This window comes from Gorilla gorilla, chromosome 12 (genome assembly GCF_029281585.2).
Source record: "Gorilla gorilla gorilla isolate KB3781 chromosome 12, NHGRI_mGorGor1-v2.1_pri, whole genome shotgun sequence".
Lineage (NCBI taxonomy): Eukaryota > Metazoa > Chordata > Mammalia > Primates > Hominidae > Gorilla > Gorilla gorilla.
The window spans coordinates 48708285-48731125 of record NC_073236.2 but is presented as its reverse complement, the minus strand read 5'-3'; the positions used below and the strand labels follow the sequence as shown (position 1 = coordinate 48731125).

Below are 22841 nucleotides of genomic sequence, written 5' to 3'. Positions count from 1 at the left end.
CCTCAAGGGATGACACTATGTTTGACTATATTAATATGTATATTTGGGAGTGAGGGAAAAATTGTAACATCAGTTTGGCTTCCCACCTCCATCTAGTTGCAGTACTCAGTTTATTTTTCTGCTCTTTTTGACTCTCCCTACAGTTTCCTTATTTCAGTTGGTAGAGTAGGATGGCCAAGGATGGGCAGTGACTAAGCTTTGCAGTCCTCTGAACAAACCATATTTTCCCAGCATGGCATGGTGTTAGTCCTATAATAGATGTTCAGGGTGGGAAGTGCCCAGTACACTTGGAGGGACACCCCAGCTATTCCTAGGACTCCATGCAGAAGGTTTTCCTGCCTCTTCCCATGTGCCTCACCCCTGTTCTCAGCATAAGATGACCACATGCTGCTTTATGTGAAAAAATCCCTTACCCAAACTTGAAATGTCCCTTCATTAGCCCCTTTCTTGTCTGGCTACCTTGGTAGAGTCTTTTTCTCCATCCCTTTAATCTGGGCTGAGTTATGACTTGCTTTGCCAATAGAATATGGGGAACATGTCACTGTGTGATTTCCAGAGCTTAGGCCTTAAGAAGCTTTGAATCCCCCATTATCACTCTCCTATGACCGTGAGAATACCTGCTGTGCAGAAGCCCAGTCTAGCCTGCTGGAGGACAAAAGGCCACGTAGAGATGGACCAAGGTGCCTTGGCCAACAGCCAGCACCCACTGCCAGATATGAGAGAGAGGCCATCTTGGACATCCTAGTCCTGTTGAACTCAGATGACTGCAGCCACAGGAGTGATCCCAGGTAAGACTAGCCAAAGAACTGTCCAGGCTGCCTGCCCACAGAATAAGTATCAGTCATTATCACCGGTTAATGCACAGAAATAGAAACTTTTAACCTGACTAAGCAAAACAACAAATAAACTTGCTATAAGGAATCAATTCCACCTCCTTTCCAAAAAGAATCTCTATGCAGCCAACTCTTACTTTCTAAGGGATTGTTAGATATTGGTGAGCCATTAATGTAATTTCCTGTCCATTATTTTTCAGTTGACTTCATTTTAGGTTAACTAGATTTTGAGCTAGAAACTTTACAGGAAGGGGAACCTTAATTAATGAACAAACATCTTTTAATCTAAAAGATGTGATGAGGGAATAAGATTAAAGTGGTTGGTAAAATGAGGTTCTGTGCTACTTGTGGCTGTCATTTATCACCTTTGCTTCTGCTGTGACACATAACTGGCATTCTGGCAGGTGCCTCTGGCCACCTTTATTCCATGCTTGTCTCGTGCAACCCTAGTCCCCAATCAACAAATCATAGCTTGTTTCTCCAGCCTTTGCCAAGGATCCATCTCTGCTGTGCAGTATCTATGCTTTCCACATTCCATCCCGGAGGGCCAGGCAGGTAAAGCCATGAAGTACAGAAGGGAGCTACTTAGCTGTCTTTGACTTGTCAGTCTGCTCTATCTCCAGCATCTTTATAACAATGCTATGTGGCAACACATGGCACTTTACATATGTAACCAAGGTCTTCGGTGTTCTGCCCCATGCTGACATTTCCTGGACAACTACTGTGTGCCAGATTACAGAGGAGGGCTTTAGGTTCACTGTCTTATTCAGTACTCATAACAACTCTATCAGGTATCAACCCATTTTACAGATGAGAAAACCAAGGCTTAAAGAATTTAAGTCACATACCTTATAACTGATGCAACTAGAGTTTTAATCCAGGGCTTCTTTTTTCTAAAGCCTTGTCTACCCTTTTGCCTCCATCTTTTCCCCCGGTGCCTCACTGCTTCCAGTTGCTGGAGGATATGTGGTGCTGCACTGAGGAAATGCCTCCACCACTGTGGCAGACGTGTGACCCTTGACCTTCTTCCTAAGTCAGAATCTGTATTCTGTGTGTGCCTAGTGTGGAGAACATGGATCTGCCCAGCCACACTGGCTCAGATTCTCTGAGAGGACCAGGGCAGTAATGGTGCCCAGGAGTACTCTATGATGTTGCCACCGGAGGAGGGTGCCAAGGATATCGGCTTCAGAGCCAGCTACCATGTCAAAAGTCCAGCTTGATGACCTAGAAGGACCTTTTCCTGCAGAAGGACAAGGCTTCAACTCTGTTCTGCAGATTCTCCTTCAGTAAATTGGGAGTGCTCTTCCACACTGGTCAACAGGCCCCTCCCTGCTCCTTTGGATCACCACCTTAAGTCAAACACAATTCAAGTGCCTTCAAAAGAGCAGCACATGGACTGGCAAATCGTGACTGGTGAAAATGGGCACAATCAAGTAGTTAACCTGCACCTATTCTCACTTTTTGCAGACTTCCAAAGTCGCTGAATGCACAGAGGCCTTGGCCTGGCTTATCTCCTCCTCGCTCACTTATCCTGAAGAATTGCTTTCCCTTTAGACAAACATTCTGTAAAGGATCAGATGGTAGGTCTGTGGCAGCTAATTTCCCATCTTAGTCCTTATGCCTGACTAAGCAGTCAATGAAAGAAAAATAAACCTGAAACACTCACACGAGGCATAATCTCATAGCGTGTGCTGTGATTCTACTTCTCTCAATTTACCCAACAACTACTAGAAAGGGGAGCTCCATTCCTGTTTTCATTGCCCACTGGCTGGCTCCTCCAGGGAGGGTCAGACCTTAGCTTGCTGCGTCTCCTGGTCCCAGGAACACATACATTCTCATTGGTTTTCTCTGCAACCAAGTTTCATTAGCATAAAATGACATTCCACGGGTCTATTAAATAATCAGGACTCCAGCTAATATTTTCTCTGAATCAATTTAAATTATATTTTATGTTGATTTGTTCCTTCGGTTGATAAACAATATTTAGCATAATCTGAAATGTTAGAATAGAGAAATTGCCTTCCTTACCAAACAACAACAAAATCACTTTTGTTTAGCCTCACTAAATAATTAAACTTGAAGAAAATTTACCTTTAAAATGTCCTTTCTACTGCAATTTTCTTCAACTAAAGAGTACACAATTTGGCTGTTTACTAAGTATTTTGACAATGTCCACTTTGGTAGAGAAAAAGGGCTTTGAACTCTGACATTGCCACTTCCAAGCCATACTACCTTCCTTATCTCTAAGATGGAAGGATTTAGTAAACTTGGCGCAGGTTGATTATTTATAAATATTATCATGGGTTCTCTAGTTAGTAATAAATACAATTTCTTTCTAACTCTGGTATTTCCATGACAAAGTTTGCTTAATCATCATTACCTAAAACAAGACTGCTGAGACAGAGGCATCAACATTAACCACTTAATAAGAACTTCTGACATTTATTCATACTGCTACTGATTCATAAGAGGAAAAGTTTAAAAAGAAGACAAGTGCATATACCTTTCCCTTTAGAATACAGGAAACCATATAAAAGTTTTGGCAATGGAATTAAAGTAACCACAATGCTGCTCATAGTAGCATTTTCTACAGACAAAGGCATTTACATGAAACAAGAAAGAATATTCAATTAGGTAGTTGTAATAAAGCTGGAGTATTAGCTGCACACTTCTCATATAAAAAATATGGCATCACAATGGCTCATGCCTGTAATTTCAGCATTTTGGGAGGCCGAGGCGGGTGGATTGCTTGAGCTCAGGAGTTCCAGACAAGTCTGGGCAACATGGTGAAACCCCATCTCTACAAAAAATACAAAAATTAGCCGAGAGTGTTGGCTCATGCCTATAGTCCTAGCTACTCGGGAGGCTGATGCGGGTGGATTGCTTGAGCCCAGGAGGTGGAGGTTGCAGAAAGCCAAGATCATGCCACTGCACTTCAACCTGGGTGACAGAGTGAGATCCTGTTTAAAAATAAATAAATAAATAAATAAAACTTCGCGGTGGCTCATGCCTGTAATCCCAGCACTTTGGGAGGCCGAGGTGGGCGGATCACGAGGTCAGGAGATCGAGACCATCCTGGCTAACACGGTGAAACCCCGTCTGTACGAAAAATACAAAAAATTAGCTGGGCGTGGTAGTGGGCGCCTGTAGTCCCAGCTACTCGGGAGGCTGAGGCAGGAGAATGGCGTGAACCCGGGAGGTGGAGCTTGCAGTGAGCCAAGATCGCGCCACTGCACTCCAGCCTGGACGACAAAGCAAGACTCCGTCTCAAAAAAAAAAAAAAAAAAAAAAAAAAAAAAAAAAAAAAAACTTAATCAACTGATAGTTTAGTCTTGTAAGTACAAACCCAAAGAAATGTAAACATACTCAAGAAGGAATAATCTTCAGTAAAAAATTTTCAAGAGGCAAAATCCCCACAAACTGCCAAAACTAAAAATACAATAAGAGTCCAAAGTTATTATGGAGAAATTCTGTGTAAGTGGGTCCTGGAATATTCAACTTCATTGTCCCAAATGATCTGAAAATCAACTGGGAGGGCTCCTAGTTAAAATGTAGATAGATTCAAGAGAATTTTGCTCCATGGTTACAAACTGAAGAATCTGAACAAAGTAAAAATCAGATGTTTTATGGGGCTACTGAAAAGCACTATACGTAAGAAAGTAACGTTAATGAAGTGATTTCAGAGAGATGAGCTCTTTCTTGGTAAGCCAACATCCACAGAAGCTTCCACACATGGGGTAGGTGCCTGTTTTGGGGACAGGTGGACAGAAGACTGGGCCTAACAGAGATGGAGAGACTTTGAAGGGATGAGAAAAATGGCCAGATGGACTGGAATTGGGAAGAACTCCTAGCACAGAAGCAAACACTTGGCCTAGCGATTCTTTACCCTCAGCCCAGAATTTTGCTATGAAAGCAGCAGTTCATGGAAACTGAAAAGCAGAGGAAATTTGCATGCTCCCATGTATCCTTGTGGTGCATAGACTTTGGAGCTGCACTGGAGTTCAAGCCAAAGGTGAATCAAATATATCTGAAACTATAGTTCACCATTTTCACAGCTCAAACTCTGAAAGAATAAAGATGGTAGTATGATGGGGTGGGTGGACTAAGCACAGTGAACTCTGTCTAAGTAAAGCAGCTCCTGCTCAACCTGACTCTAGGAGGAATCTTAATGACTAGACCCTGACCCTAACCACCAGACAAAAGAAAGGAAAATAAACAAAAGAAAGTAAAATCTGTTATAGACAATGTTTGAAGTACAATAATAAGTTATTAGACCTGCAAAGAAGCAGGAAAATGTGACCCCAAATCTAAAGAAAGCACAATCAGTAGCCGACTTAGAGATGACCAGTTACCGGAATTAATGGACAAAGATTTAAAAACAACTATTATAAATGATTTACAAGGAGAAGGCCAGGCACGGTGGCTCATGCTTGTAATTCCACACTTTGGGAAGCTGAGGCGGGTGGATTGCTTGAAGCCGGGAGTTCGAGACCCGCCTGGCCAACATAGTGAAACCCTGTCTCTACTAAAAATACAAAAATTAGCCAGGCATGGTGGTGCATGTCTGTAATCCCAGCTACTTGGGAGGCTGAGACACAAGAATTGCTTGAACCTGGGAGGCAGAAGTTGCAGTGAGCCAAGATCATGCCACTGCACTCCAGCCTGGGTGAAAGAGCGAGACTCTGTCTCAAAAAAAAAAAAAAAAATAGAAGGAGAAAAATGGATATAATAGATTAATATGGGATATTTTCTGAGATAAATGTAACTCCTAAGAAAGAATGAAAGGAAAATTCTAGATCTGAAAAATGGGATATTTGAGATAAAAATTCGCTAATGAGTTTAACAGCAGAGTGAGTATTGCGGAACAAAAATCAATAATCTTGAAAACAGATTCATAGAAATTATTCCAAATGGGGCAAAGAGAAAAAAAAATGAACAGGCCATCAGTACCATGTGGGAATATATTGGCAATCCAACATACATGCCATTGGAATCTCAGAAAGAATGAGACATAAAATACTTGAAGATGTAATGGTTGAAATGTTTCTAAATTTGATATAATAAAACATCTTCCACAAAAATATTCCTGACGACAATCTTATTCATAACATCAGTCCATAAACACCTTAAATGTCCATTAATAGGAGAATAAACATTTTTTTCAATACAAACTGTGTTAATGAAAGAAAAAAGAAGTGAGTCTTAAGTCTTCAGTTATTTTTTCTTCCCACAGATGAGTATAAGTAACACTGCACCTTAATACCTATGGAATGATGCAGCTGAGGTCAGCTGGAGGTAACAAGGCCAGTTCCTGGAGACTCTGATTAGGTGAGTTCTAGAGAGATGAGCATTTGGGAGGAGAGACAGGCTGAGCCTATACAATGAAATACTACTCAGCAAAAATAAACAAATTAATTTAAAAAAGGAATGAATCATCAAATATCTCAGAAACATTATACTGAGCAAAAGAAACATACATCTATCTGCTTCCATTCCTACGAAGCTCTGGAGCAGGCAAACTGAGTTCTTATAATAAAGTTAGAAACTCAGGGGTCAGGGTGAGGAACTGATGGAAAAGTGTCGAGAGAAATTTATTGGATGATGGACACTTTCTTTAACATGACTGAGATCTGCATTATACAGTCTGCTATTTGTCAAAACTCGCTGAACTGCACCATTAAGATTTGTGCGCTTCGGCCGGGCGTGGTGGCTCACGCCTGTAATCCCAGCACTTTGGAAGGCCAAGGCGGGCGGTATCACCTGAGGTCAGGACGAGACCAGCCTGACCAATATGGAGAAACCCCGTCTCTACTAAAAATACAAAAATTAGCCAGGCGTGGTGGCACATGCCTGTAATCCTCGCTACTTGGGAGGCTGAGGCAGGAGAATCGCTTGAACCTGGGAGGCAGAGGTTGAGGTGAGCCAAGATTGTGCCATTGCACTCCAGCCTCCGCAGCAAGAGCGAAACTCTGTCTCAAAAAAAAAAAAAAAAAGATTCATGCACTTCAATGTATATAAATAGACCTCTATTTTTAAAATTAAAAGAAAAATAAAGGAAAACAAAGCAATCTGGGGGGAACCAACAAGAGATTGCCAACTTATCTCTTTTGTCAAGTAAGGATAACAAAAAAGAACTGTCTATGATTATTATTTTATTTAAAGGGTAACTTTCAGCACCTAAAATATAGGGAGAATATAATAATATAATATCTTAAAGAAAACTTATCTTGCATTATGAAAAACCCGATACATTTTATTTTCCTAATTTTGCCATAGAAAGGTCAACTCTTTCCCTAGGAAAATTCCTGGCTTAGACTCATAGGAATCAAGATTGAATGGTTCTCAAGCCAGCAAAGATTAGAAAGGATTGTCTACATAAAGTCAAGTAAGTACTGCTGCTGGAAGAAACAGTTAAAGGCAGACTTCTTATGAGGACAGAGGGATTGGGGTGGTTCTAGTCAAATGGGGCTCAAAAAATTGAAGTTCCATGGAGAACACTGATCTGGGCCCAAACGAACTCAGAAAGTTCTCCAGTCCTTTCAGATACCATTTTCTCTTCTCAAAAACCGTAGTCAAAGGCCGGGGGTGGTGACTCACACCTGTAATCCTAACACTTTGGGAAGCCGAGGTGGGCGGATCACATGAGGTCGGGAGTTCAAGACCAGCGTGACCAACGTGGAGAAACCCTGTCTCTACTAAAAATACAAAATTAGCTGGGCGTGGAGGCACATGCCTGTAATCCCAGCTACTTGGGAGACTGAGGCAAGAGAATCGCTTGAATCCAGGAGGCAGAGGTTGCGGTGAGCCGAGATCGTGCCATTGCACTCCAGCCTGGGCAACAAGAGCAAAAACTCCATCTCAAAAAACAACAACAACAACAACAACAAACAAAAAAACCAACAACAACAACAACAACAAAAAACTATAGTTAAAGTCACTTCTAAGAAGATGGATATGTTTTTCCCTATTTCTCCTACTAAGTACAACTGAATCCTTGGATATTATATATAAAACAAATCTTAGAAGATTCTGAAAGGTGAAGAGAAATCAGGCTATCTAGGAAGCATAGGATTCAAGGAATGACACAGTGGTGAATTCCTTGCATTTTCTTTTTGCCTCATATATCCCACACTGGAGCTAAAAAAAGCTGGCAACCTGGAACCACCAACAGACGTACACAAAAATCCTAACAAAAGCCTAGTTTGAACAAACTGTGCATTCCATGCCCCCAACCTCTGCCATAGTTCTAAAGGCTAAATGGGGGAGCTTACTCTTACAGCCACAACATGCTATAGTGAGGTACCCACCACGGTGTCAGCGGAGACCACATGGGGAGCTGGTACCTCCACCTCAACCTGGCAGTAGAGAGGCATCCTTCCCTTTACCAGATGGGGTGCTGTCAGAGAAGGCCTAGCGGGAGTCAAGACTTAGTCATCACATAGCGGTAACAAAGTCACTGCCAGTGTGAGTAAAGGCCCTTTAGGGAACAGTAATGTGGCTTTCCTGCCCTCCCCATCAGTGAGATGTCAGTGGAGGCCTAGTTAGTAACTAAAACTCCCACTTCCACCCAGAAATAACAAGGAGTCCCCAGCCCTTTGGATGTCAATAGAGACTAAGTAGAGAACCTAGACTACTATCCCTATAAGGCAGTAATGAGGCGATGCACCCCCTTTTCCCCACTGGAACAGTGTTAGAGGAAACCAGCTAAAACAGAAGATTTAAGTAAGATCCAGAGTTTTATAATTTAATAGCCAAAATGTTCATGTTTCGATCAAAAGTCACTTCCTATCAAGAACCAGGAAGATGTCAAACTGGGTGAAAAAAGACAATCAATAGATGTCAATGCCAACATGACAGAGATAGTGGGATTATCTGACAAAGTTTTTAAAGCAGTCATTATAAAACTGTTTCAATGAGCAATTATAAACACACTTGAAATCAATGAAAAAAAAAAGAAAGTTTCAGCAAAGAAACAGAAAATCTTAGCAATGGAAAAGTAGATACAAAGGAGCCCAAATAGAAATTATAGAACTGAAAGGTACAATGACCCAAATTAAAAACTCAGTGGATGGTTTTGACAGCAAAATGGAGGGGACAGTGGAAGGAATTGGTGAACTGAAAGATGGCACAATAAAACTACTGAACCTCAATAATAGACAGAAAATGGACTGAATATATAATGAACAGAGGATCAGGAACGTGTGTAATTATTTTTAAAAAATGATTTAACCTAAGTGTCATCAGTGTTCTGAAAACAGAAGAGGAAGTGGGCTGGGCAGAAAAGTACTTGAAAAAATGGCTGAAAACTCCCCAAATTTGGCAAAAGAGATAAAGCAACAAATTCACGAAGCTGAGCCCACCCCAAACAGCATAAATCCAAAGAAATTTATTCAAAGGCACATCATAAATAGCATCATAAATAGTTTTTAATCTTAAAAGCAGAGAAAGAGAAATGACATTTTACTTACAAGGGAGAAATAAACAATTGGCAGCAGATTTTCATTAGAAACCATGGAAGCCAGAAATGTGTTCAGGTGCTAAAAGAAAAGAATTGTCAACACAGAATCTTTTATCCAGTGAAATACTGTCTCTATTTGCAGATTACATGTTTGTCTATGTGGCAAATTCCAAGGAATCTATAAGAACTTCTAGATTCAACAAGTTGAGCAAGATCGTAGGATAAAAGATCAACATATAAAAATAGTTTTATTTCCATATAATAGTAATGGATATGCAGACACTAAAATTAAATATGCAATACCATTTACAATCATAGATGTAATCCAACAAAGCATGTAGAAGACTAGGACTTGTGTGCTGAACACAGTAAAATGCTGACGAAATAAATCAGTGTAGACCTCTATAAGTAGAGAGACATACCATATTCACAGACTGGAAGATTCAGCACAGTAAGATGAAATTTCTCCTCAAATTAACTTACAGGTTTAATGCAATACCTATCAAAATCCCAGAAAGATTTGTTGTAAATGTAGGCAAGATTATCCTAAAATTTCTATAAAAAGGCAAAGGAATTAGAATAGCTAAAGTGATTTTGTAAAATAATAAAGAGGTGGAATCAAACTACCATATTTTAAGACTTATGTAACTATATTAATTAAGACTGTGTGGTATTGGTGAAGGGATAGACATATAGATGCATAGATAAAGTAGGAAAATGCAGAAATAGAAACATACAAATACGACCAACTAATTTTTAAAGGTGTTAAGGCAATTTAACATGGGAAATATAGCCTTTTCAACTACTAGTATTGGAGCAATTGGACATTGGTACACAAAAAAACCAACAAGCAAAAAGGAATCTCAACCTAAGTTTCCTACCTTATATAAAAAGTAACTAAAAATGGATCATGGCTCAGTGAAAAATGTAAAAGTATAAAACTTTTAGATAAAGCCCATAGGATAATATCTTCAGGATCTAGGAATAGGTGAAAAGTTTTTAGACTTGACAGTAAAAGTACATTACAGTCCATAAAAGGAAAAATGGATAAATTAGACTTTATTAAATTAAAAACTTTTGCTCTATTGAAGACCATATTAAAAGAGTAAGAATGCAAGCTATAAATTAGGAGAAAATATTTGCAAGCTACATATCTGACAAAGGACTAGTATCTAGAACATATAAACAGTTTAAAAAAATAACAATCCAATTAGAAATGGGCAAATGAAGTGAACAAACTTTTCAACAAAGAGAACATACAGATGGCAAATAAGCATATGAAAAGATACTCAGCATCATTAGCCATTAAGTAAATGCAAACTAAAGCTACAATGAAATATACTACATACATATCAGAATGGTTAACATAGAAAGTAATGACAACACCCAATGCTAGTGAGGATGTGAAGAGACTGGATCACTTCTACACTGATTGTGGGAATGTAAAATGTTACAACCACTCTAAAAAAAAGTTTGGTAATTTCTTAAAAATGTCAACATGCACCTACCGTGCGACCCAGCAATGGAACCCCTGAACATCTACTACAGAGAAATTAAAACCTATATTCACACAAAATCCTGTATGGGAAAATGAAATTTATTTTATTTATTCTATTCCTAAATGTCAGAAGCTAAAAACAATCCACATATCCTTCAATGTGTGAGTCAACAAACTGCAGTCCATCTGTAGTGTGGAATACTACTTAGCAATAAAAAGGAAGAGACCATTGATATGTGCGACCACCTGGATGAATCTTCAGAAAATTATGCTGGGTGAAAAAAGCCAATTCCAAAGGTTGCATATTATGTGATTTCATTTATACAACATTCCTGAAATGACAAAATTATAAACATGGAGAACAGCTTAGTAGTCACCTGGGATTAAAGAGAGGGTAAAGGAAGGGAAGAGGGTGTGGCTATAGGAGCCACAAGTGGTGACAAAAATGCTCTGTATCTTCACTGTATCAATGTCATTGTATCAAAATCCTGAGTGTGATATTGTAAAGCTATAGTTGTACAAGATGTTGCCAATGGGGGAAACTAAGTAAAGGGACATGAAATCTCTGCATTATTGTGAATTTATGGTTCTCTTAAAAAAGAAGACCTTCATTAAAAAAAAAATCACAGAATAACTTTCAAGTTAGGTTTTAACAAAAATGTTTTATATAAGCACCAGGAGATTATTTTTTGTTTCCTTTTATGCTTTTTAGGTGAAGCATAATAGGTATATAGCAGCTTGCTAAATTATCACAAAAGGAACTCACTCATGGAAACGCTATGCAGATTAATAGGACACCTGCATCCCCAAAGTCCCGAAAAAGTCATACACTTGAACTGGACATTTTTACTTATGTTGTCTCAGCAATAGCCAATTAGGTTAATGGAATCAATGCCTAGCGGTTCAAGGCCACAATCTGTGATGTGAATGACTAGCTGTCCAGGAAAGGAAGATGCAAAGAGTCCTTAATTTCCTTCCACAGATGTATCGGCTCTCACAAGTTAAGTCCTGTCCCTTCTCTGTGTCTTAAAATGCGGTCACCTCTACATGCTTTTTTATTTTTATTTTATTTATTTATTTTTTAATTTTTTTTTGAGACACAGTCTAGCTCTGTCTCCCAGGTTGGAATGCAGTGGCACGATCTTGGCTCACTGCAACCCCCATTTCCCAGGTTCAAGCGATTCTCATGCCTCAGCCTCCCTAGTAACTGGGATTACAGGCGCATGCCACCACGCCTGGCTAATTTTTCATGTTTTCTTCAGTAGAGATGGGGTTTTACCATGTTGGCCAGGCTGGTCTTGAACTCCTGGCCTCAAGTGATCCGCCCTCCTCAGCCTCCCAAAGGGCTGGGATTACAGGCGTGAGCCACAGCGCTTAGCCCCTATGTGCTATCTTTTAATGGTTACTAAGTACCAAACACTTTGAGTCCCCCAGAGAAGGGAAGAGAAGTGAAATGGAACAGGCCACAGCAATGTCTCGTCTGTAAAATCAAAGGGAAAAGGTAACTTATCATCAGAAAAAAGAAAAGCAACTACAAACACATTTTACACTATAAAAATTATTGATTTCTAGCTAGAATATCAATTTATACAAAAATGGATATACTGGGGTCATTTCTGTTTCAACTTCAGTAATTTATTTAAATTCCCTGGAATCATAATAAAATCCACTATCCTTAACTGCACTACTGGAGTCTGATTGGACTCAGATGAGTCGCATCTCCTGAGAGGTCTTTTTTTTTTGTGCAACATGGCTATTCTTAGGTACAAGTTTCACCAGTCAGAAATTTTCACTGTGCATCCTGGACCGAGGGTATGAACCCAAAGACACTCACGGAGAAGGGCACCCAATTTCCCAGCACTTTAAGCATCTCCCCAAGGAGACCAGGACAATGCAGCTGCCAGAGAAACTCAGAGGCTGGAGCTCAGCAAAACAATTTGCCCTCTCTTGTGCTTATTAGTTACCCTTGAATGAAGAAAATAGAATGATCCCAGCTCAGTCTCCAGATACACAAAGCTGTACTGTGAGGCATAGCATGAGAGTGGACCAGGTGGCTGCCATGAGGAAACAGGGATTGCAGCAGGGTGACCTCAGGGTCCCTTTTACTGGCCAAACTGAAGAAACCAAATCCCATTTAGATTTTCTTAACCTGACTTGAATGGCCTGCATTTATAGGTTCAACAATGTATTTTATACCACTGAGGAGCATGCAAGGTCAGGAGCAGATGGAAGGGGGAAGGGAAAAGAGAGATTTTCCCGTCTCTTAGCAGGACACTGTTTGTACTCATATTTTCCCTATTTCCCTGTTTTAGAGTCTTTTGCACTGGGAGGAGAAGGTGGAACAGGAGACACCCACATTCTAGTTGGTCCCTGCTGTCTCCAAGAGGTGGTGAACCAGGAGTCCTACAGATGTGAAGCTAGGTTAAAACCAGTTCTGGGGATGCTTTCAAATCAAAGAGGATTTAAAAATGTGACTCCCAGTTGCATTTCCGGTATGATCACTCCATTTCAATGTCATTTCAATAACATCCTCAACTCACTGACCACAGCCAGGGGCTGTCCCTTCCCACCCTGGCAGAGTAGGTCCCTGTGCTTACACCTCATGCCAGCTTCAGTCAGGATGACACAGCCAGGGGTTCTCACTGCCTTGAAGCCAAATCAGATGGGCCTTACTGGATGGGGTGGGTGGGGTGAACGGAGTGGAGGTGAGGGAAACAGGTTTTTTTTTTTTTTCCCTCAAATTCATTACAGAGAAAAGCAGAAGTCTATGGGTAGGAGGTGAGTGACCGAGAAACCCCATCTCTCTTCCCCACTCCAATGAATGCTTTCAATATGCTGTGCCTAAACCTTAGTTCATGTTACATTCAATTCTAGCGTCTGAATGTGTCTCTTGATCCAGGTGGTCTGGGGAATGAGAAATAGAAGGATAGGAAATCTGAGTGTTCATTAAAAAGAAACATTCAATGTGGCATGGAAAACAACCAACACCGCATTTGTAGGAAGTTCAGGGCACATGTACTGTTTCTAAGCCCGGCGGGTATGGGTGTGGGGTATCTGTTTTTCTTGAAGTTCAGATTTGAGAAGGGCTATATCCCAGCACCATCTTTCCACCTTAGAACTCTCTCCTAATTTTTTTTGTGTGTTCTTTAATCACAAGCCTTTGTGACACTAAGCAGTGACTGCATTTATACTTTATGCTTAGATTAAAATAGTAAACGAGTGTAATCCATCTTCTACATTCAAAGGAGCCAAGCAGCATCCTGGCTTGGGGGCCTGGTGTCTACCACACTTCTGCACATTCTTACTCCAAGCCACATCTCCTGAGAATAAAGCAAGATGCCATTGGCAATGTCTACTCAGAACTACTTGAATGACTCATCAATCAACAGGCTTGAATGCTCTTCTTCCTCTATGATTCAACGGTTTGATTGACTGAACTGAAACTAAAACCCAAGCCCTAGTGGTCATTTTAGACTTGAGCAGATACAGTCAGAATCTCAATCACATGTCATCAACAGGCCCTCCTTGGCCTCCTTATTGCAGCTGGGCTCCTGAGCAGCTCTCCCTCACTCAGGGAGGAAACGAATGGCTCCCTTCAGTAGGGCAGACGAAGGCTGCTGGCTGATGCAACTGCTCCTGTGTCCACTTAACAGCAAGGGTGCAAAACAGGATTTGTGCTTGTGCTGGTGAATCTGGGCTTCACCTAGCAAATCAGGGGGACACCAAAATGAAAACAGCCTTAGAGGCATGGGAGAAAGCCTCAGGTGCACTAAGGTGCCAACAGAAACAATGCATCTCAGAGTTGACAGTCATGACTCAAATAGGACGTTAAGGCAACATTTGGGTGAGAGTAGCAGCTATGGGTGTAAATATGATCAAATATGGGGGAGGTGTCCAGATTTCTTGGACATAGTTACAATCAGTATTTATTTTCTCTCTTAGTGAACGAGTTTTTGGTTTTTCAATACTGCTAATTTAACAGGCAATTCACTACGTTCCCTGGGAGGTGGAGTGGCCTTCCTCCCTGCTGTGCGTGGGTTACACAGCCTGCCTCACTTCCCTGTAGGTCCTTCATCACCTGCATGCTCACATGATTCCATTATTTGAGCTCATGGCAGGAAATAGAACCTGATTCAACATTTTGCTAAGTATTATTTTCACCACACTGAATAGGGTCCTTTTTTGATCTGCAACCCACAGCTGGGCTGTGGTTCTCTCAACACACATAGACTGAAAAGCTTCCTCCTGCATTGATTTCTCAGCATGGGCTGACCACATGTTCACAAGTACTTGTTCTTTTCCATACGTCCCAATGCAGGCAGGCACTGCCAGAGCAGGACAGCTGTGTCCAGGAGTTCAGGGAGCAAAATAAGGCTACTGTAACTTCAGTCAACTTCAAGGCATGGTGTAAAATAAAGTAAGAGATTATTAGTCAAATAGTCATTTGCATTAAAATTCTCCACTTTAAGAAGCTGAGATCTTTGCTTTATTTTTTAAAAAGCAAAATGAAGTCAGTTTTAATGGAGATATACAATTGTTAACTGTTGGGTCATTTTGAAAGGCTTTCTTCCTTAAAATGAGTCTCAGCTGATAGCTACTCACTAATGCTGATAATTATCTGAAGCAAAATAAATACAAATGTCTGGGTTAATGAAGACTGAAACAGGATAATGCCTGGACACTAAATTTTCCAAGAACAAGGAACACAATTGTTCTCTACATACTGCTGCAAAAATGCTTAATGGCCAGGACACAGGAATCTTGTGTACTTAGAGACCTTGTTAGGATGGAGCCCCGGGGGCACCACCACTGGCCTTCGAGCCAAGGTCTCACAGAGAGGGCAGCAAGGGGGAGCAGCTCATCCTCCTCCCCAGCTAGGGAGACACTAGGACAGCAGTGGAGTGGAGTCCGAAACCTGCCATAGAAGCCCCAGCTTACCATTTGCTCACTGAGCAGCAAGTCAACCTCAGTTTCTCTGTGCCTACAGGGGAGTAACAGCTGTTCACACTAAAGGGTGCTTGTGAGGATGATATAAGAATGAATATGGACCTGCTCTGACAACACTGAAGTTCCAGACAAAAGAACAGGCATTAGTTATCTGATTTGAAGGACTGTGGGGGATTGGAATTTTAAAAATAAACCTCAACCCAACTCCTTCTCTTGTGGGGCCTCGGTTGAACAACTGGGCACTTGCGCTGCCTTCTGAATATGTGGATGGATTTTGCCTGCTTTGGAGAAGCATATGAACTCCTCAGGGCATCTAGTGCCCTAGAGTGTGCCAAAGGAACAAGGAGGACTACAAATGGGTGATGCCTGGAGCTTAACCCACCTCCATTTGGGATTCAGAGCTCTGGTTTCTGTGTTCAGCTAGAATCTTCGACAGTCATTTAATGTCTCTCTTTCTTAGTTTTACTCATTTGTTGAATGGGGATTATATTAGCCTTACTTTCCTTGAAGGTCTTAATGAGAATGAAATGAGATAATTTTTAAGTATATATATGCATTTCTAATTTCCATCAGACTGGAGTGTCAGTATAAGTCCTGGGTGTTCTGGAAAGTTTTATTTATTTAGAAACAGTTTAGGCTGATTGCTATCTCCCTATGCTAACTTTTTGGTTTTTTTTTTTTTTGTAAACTTTTTATTTTGGAATACTTTCAAATTTACAGAAAAGTTTCAAAGATAGCAAGAGTTCTCATTTGCCCTTCACCCAGTTTCCCCATAACTATGGCTCATTGTAAAAACTAGGAAACCAATATTAATGCATTACTAATAACTAAACTATAGACTTTATTCAGATTTTACCAGTTTTTCTACTCATGTTCTTCTGTCCCAGGATTCAATACATGATACTGCATTGTATTTAGTTATCATGTCTCCTGAGTCTCTTCTGCTCTGTGATGGCTTCAGTCTTTTCTCGTCTTTCATGCATCGTCAGTTTTAATGGGTACTAGGCAGGTATTATGGACAAACTTGGCAAATCCACAGCCGATGGGCCACATGAGGCCCAGGATAGCTTTGAATGTGGCCCAATACAAATTCATAAACTTTTTAAAAAACATTATGAGATGTTTTTGTGATTTTTATTTTTTTTAGCTCGTCAGCTGTCATTAGTGTTAGTGTATTTTATGTGTGGCCCAAGACAACTCTTCTTCCAATGTGGCCCAGGGAGGCCAAAAGATTAGACACCCCTGAATTGTAGACCGTTCCTCCATTTTGTTTTGTCTGATGTGTTTTCTCATGCTTAGATTTGGGTTATGGGTTTCAGGGAAGAGGGAAGTGTTCTTTTCATCATATCACACCACAGAGTACATGCTATCAACATGATGTTATCACTGGTGATATGTACCTTAATCATTTGATATGTACCTTAATCACTTGGTTAGGATCTACCAGGTTTCTCCATTGTAAAATAAGTATTTCTCTCTTCCATAATCTATTCTTTAAAATAAAAGCAAGTTGCTAAAATCCAACCCACACTAAAGAGAAGGGGAATTAAGCTTTACCTCCTGGAGGGAGGAATACCTACAAATATTATTTGGGATTCTTCTGCAAGGAAGATGTGTCTTTCCCCCATTTATTTATTTGCTTAATCATTTATTCATATCATTATGGACTTGGGCTTAATTACTATATACTTGGAGTTATAACCCAATATTACATTATTTTTGTTGCTCAAATTGTTCCAGCCTTGGCCACTGGGAAGGAGCTCTTTCAGTTGGCTCCTTCCTGTGTCCCTGGAACATACTGCCATCATCACAAGCTTTTGTTTATTTGTTTTTCAAGGACTTTCTTACTTTCTGACACCAGAACATGCTCCAGGCTCATCTTGTGCATTCACTGGCCAGCCCTAAAATCAGCTATTTCTCCAAGGACCCTGGTTCCTTTTATTGGAGGATGGTGCTAGAAATCAAGAACTGGGTGCTGGATGTGGTTGTTGTTCTGATGGTGATTTTTATCCAAATAAAATAAATGAAAATGTTTGCAGTCAGAGAGATAGGAGTTTTTACTAGCTGTGTTACTTTGAGTGAGTTACTTGGCCACTTTGGGCCTCAGTTTTCTCATCTCTGTGTAAGAGTAATGAAAATTTTTCACCGGGTTGTTGTGGGGTCATATAGAATAACATTGAAGCAACTTTCTATTTCTGAGAACAGGGGGCTAGATTTTTTTTTCCAACTTTTCTGCAGAAAACAACCAAAATATTTGAAGAAAATACAGGAAACATCTTCAAAGCATCAATGATCTGACAAAACAATAAAGCCAAAATTTATGGGAAAATGGGAACCCAGAGAAATAAACAAGTCAGAAAATTGCATTTTCCCTGAAGGTGTTTGCCATTTCCAGAAAATCTGAATTTTCACTGACAGCTTGATGGTGGTCAGGGAGGTGATAGAAGGTAATAATAGTAAAAAATCAGGGTCAGCACTAAGCAAGAAATTTAACAGCAGACACTCAACATGATAAGCTGGGATGTCAAAGAGCTATATCTACAGGGGGAGGGTAAAAAAATTGCTACCCTTATTTTGAGTATCTGGGTCTTCCAGAAAAGCCCAAGCCTTGAATTTGGTTTAAGGTGGGTGTCAAACTGAGAGTGTTTTCAGAGGCCTTTCAAAGGAAAATTACCTTCGATTGGGACTTCATGTACATCTTACACATTATTTCTCAAAACAAATGACCAACACACAATAAAAGATAACCAGACACACAGAAGAAACAAGACACAAAAATAAATAGACTTGTAAAGATTTTAAGGTATTGGAATTATTAGCTACAGACTATAAAACAGCTAAGTTTCAACATATAAAAAATAAAATACAATATTGAACATATCTTTGGGTAACAGGAAACGAAAAAGTGACATGCATGATATAAAAAAAAAATTTTGCCTGTAATCCCAGCACTTTGAGAGGCTGAGGGGGGCAGATCACAAGGTCAGGAGTTCAAGACCAGCCTGGTCAACATGGTGAAACCTCATCTCTACTAAAAATACAAAAATTAGCTAGGCGTGGTGGCACGTGCCTATAATCCCAGGTACTTGGGAGGCTGAGGCAGGAGAATGGCTTGAATGGGGACCCGGGAGGCAGAGGTTGAAGTGAGCTAAGATCAGGCCACTGCACTCCAGCCTGGGCTACAGAGCAAGACTCTGTCTCAATAATAATAATAATAATAATAATTTAAAAAATAAAAATTCTAACAATTGGAATTAAAAACTGGGAGGATGGGGTAACCAGAATGTTAGATGCATCTGAAGAAAGAATCAGTAAATGTGGAGAGCTATCATGTGAAAACACCTGGACCCTTGTTAGTAATACCAATCAGCCCAGCCTCCTCTAATCTTCTTTGCAAGCACACTCTCATTTAGCACTTTCAATTGACCAATGGTCCCAGATATTTTTTGTGAAGAATGGCTGCAAATCATTTCTCTAAAGCCTTGAGATCCCTGCAAAGAGGTATGGTGGCAGTGGGAAAGGAAGGATTTGTGCCAGCTCTACTATCCTCTCCCCTTTGGGGACACCAGCAAATGGGATGAGTACTCAGGGTTGCCAGCTCAGAGATGTGACGAAGAAGGCTTTGAGATGTCCTATAGCCCTACAGATAAAGCTTGTTCCAAAGTGGCTGGCTCCTGCCTGCTTATTTCCCAGGCTGTTAAGAGGATCCAATAAGTGAGAAGTGTGGAAAGCATGTGGCACTGTAAGAATACAAAAGCAGTCTGGGTGCAGTGGATCATGCCTGTAATCCCAGCACTTTGGGAGGCCAAGGCTGGCGGATGACTTGAGTCCAGGAGTTGGAGATCAGCCTGGACAGCATGGCGAAACCCTGTCTCTACTAAAAATACAAAAATTAGTCAGGCATGGTGGCGGGTGCCTATAATCCCAGCTACTCAGGAAGCTGAGGCAAGGAATCACTTGAGCCCGGGAGGCCGAGGTGGCACTGAGCTGAGATCATGACACGGCACTCCAGCCTGGGTGACAGAGCAAGACTCCAACTCAAAAAAAAAAAAAAAAAAAAGAAAAAAGAAAAAGAAATACAAAAGCACTTCAATGTTTTATATGAAAGTTCATTTCCTTCACTAAATATTCCTCTGATATATTGTATATTGTTTATCTAATTCTGTGTCACTGAAATACCTGGTGGCACAGATTTAAAATCTTCCCTTATGTAGGTTTTTTTTTTCCTAACTAAAAAGTATTCTTCCATCTTCCCAAAGTGGGCACTCTCTTTGTGGGAAATAGTCTTCAAAGATAGCTGCCATCAATTCTTTCCTTCCCAGCATGTACATGCTACTCCTCACATCAAGCAGTAAAGTCTCTCCTCCAGCAGTGAATCTGTGCTGGCACTGTGACTTCCTCTGACTGATAGAATTCAGTGGAAGTAACACTGTTAGTTCTGGGCCTATCCTTTACGAAGACTGGCATCTTCTACTTTCTCCTTCCTGGAAGCCATCAAATAAAACATTCGACCACCCTGAAACTACCCTACTGTGAATAGGCCCAAACTAGGCTACATGGAAGGAGACAATTACTCGTCTGTTCCTGTCATCCTAGCTGAGCTGCCAGCCATAAGAATGAAGAAGTCTTTGTGAACCCTTAGCCCCAGCAGACACCACATTGAGCAGAAGCACTGTCTGTTAATAGCTGAACTCTGTCTAGAATGCAAAATCATGAGAAATGATGCTGTGGCTTGAATGTATCCCCCAAAGTTTATGTGTTGAAAACTTAATCCCCAATGCAACAGTGATGAGAGATATGACTTTTAGAAGGTGAATAGGACATGACGGCTCTGCCCTCATGAATGGATTAATGCTGTTATCTCAGGAGTGTTTCCTAATAAAAGGATAAGCTCAACCCCTCCCTTCCTTCTCTCTCGCTTTCACCCTCTCTTGCTCTTCCCTTCCATGGGATGGTGCTACATGTAGGCTTTTGCCAGACGTGGGCCCCTTGACCTTGGACTTTCCATCTTCCAGAACTGTAAGCAATGCATGTCTTTTCTTTATAAATTACCCAGTCTATGGTATTCTGTTACAGCAGCAAAAAATGGACCAAGACAAATAATAAGTGGTGGTTGTTTTAAGTCGTAAGTTTGGAGTCATTTGTTATACAGAAATACATTACTGTAGCATCATTACATATACTTTTCTCTGTAACCTCCATTTTCCTGAAAAGGAAAAAGGTTCTTCAAGGTTCTCCAGGGTCCACTGTAGTCTGGTTCCTGACGACTTCTCCAGGTTTTCCATTAGACAGGTAAAGTCTTTATTGTTTATTAATATGTCTAAGTACTCCATTTCTATGATCTTCCTCACTTTATCAACCCTGTCTGAAGTTTCAACGGCATTTTCCCCTCTCAATTGGGCCACCATCTCTTAATTTTCTACTCTTCAAGGTCTAGCATAAGAATGGCATTTATTCCTAAGACATCTGTTCTGTCAACTCTGAATTTATTCTTATGGCCAAGTTCATTCGAAAACCTCCATGCCCCTGTGAGAGTATTTGTGTTTTGTTTTGTTGTTTTTTGCTGTTGTTGTTGTTGTTGTTGTTTTGTTTTGAGATGGAGTCTCACTCTGTAGCCCAAACTGGAGTACAGTGGCGCAATCTCTGCTCACTGCAACCTCCAACTCCGGGGCTCAAGCGATTCTCGTGCCTCAGCCTCCCGAGTAGCTGGGACTACAACCACATGCCACCACGCCCAGCTAATTTTTTTGTATTTTAGTAGACAGGGTTTCACCATGTTGCCCAAGATGGTGTCGAACTCCTGAGCTCAGGAGATCTGCCCGCCTCAGCCTCCCAAAGTGCTGGGATTACAGGCATGAGCCACTGCACCTGGCCAGTATTTATGTTTTTAAAGTGGTTTTGTGTCCTTGGATATGAGCTCCCTTCATGTGGAGACTGAGTCTTATACCTGTTTGTGTTTCAGCATCTCTCCTGCAGAAAGGACGTAATCAGAAATGTGTTTTACTGATGAGTATGCTGTTTCACATTCTTTTTCTTTGCAGTAGCATTTTCGTGGTGAATACTGGCCTCACCTTCTTTTTCAGGTGCTCCATAGCTATTGTATTGAATTCCCCATGGCTACCACTGACATAAAAATACCCCGGGTCTTTCTTCTTAATATAAAGAATGTATTAATAGGCTTTGGTAAGAAGCAGAAATCACTAATACTTTTTTTTTTTTTTTTTGGCCAAGACAAGGAAAACATTTTGATACCTTCCTCTCCTTTTCATGTTAGAAAACTCATGTACAGTGAGTCATTCCCTTGTCACCTAAACTCTTAAGTGTAATACGATCATGATAGGTAATGAAAATATACATGTGAAGTCCCAGAGGCATAAAAATCCATGAGTGGAAACTGATAGAAGATTGGCAGGACTGTTTTCTAAGAAAGCAAGGAGACCAGGGCTGATGTACAAAGTGTTTTTCTGTACCCCAGGGACCTTACCTGATTCCTGATCCTCGTGCTGGCCATGGGAGTCAAGTATTTATGTTCTAAATACCAGGCCCGCTCCTGAAACACCAGCTTGGTTCCATACAACAGACAAAACTAAGGGGTGGGGGAAAACAAAAGAAATGGACAAATAGCAATATATTAGAAAACACAAAATCTAAGGAGGCGAAAGAGAAATAACATAATATTACATTTCATAAAATCGTAAAAGTTAATACTTTCCTAATGTAAAATGGCCATGTTTTGGATGTGCAGTATAGGCTTTATTTTTTAAAAGAATTCTATGAAAAATTTAAAGCATATACAAAAGTAGAACAAATAGTATAACGAACTCCCATATATCCTTCCCCAAAACTCAAGAAATTTTAACTCACAACCAACCTTATTTCATATGTAACTTACCTGGTTCTCCTCTACCCCACATTATTTAGGAGCAAAGTCCATACACCAAAGTCCACGTGAAAGATACTGTAAAGGTACATCCTGAATAATAATATCTTGATATTTTCCATTGAGCATGGTTTGGGTAAACTTTCACAAAAAATAGCATTCCTCATATACATTTTGTTTCAATATGTTTTTTCCTATTATGTTTCTGAAACCTACACACAGAGC

At 40.5% G+C, this 22841-nt stretch overlaps 1 protein-coding gene across 1 annotated transcript in view; it reads right to left on the bottom strand.

Moving 5' to 3' along the window:
- Positions 1-22841, bottom strand: part of ACOXL (acyl-CoA oxidase like) — a 389165-nt gene that overhangs the window by 4665 nt on the left and 361659 nt on the right. Inside the window, exon 18 of the mRNA XM_055378293.2 lies at positions 22221-22322. Coding sequence (XP_055234268.2) covers positions 22221-22322 — 102 coding nt within the window. The remainder of the gene's footprint in view (positions 1-22220; positions 22323-22841) is intronic.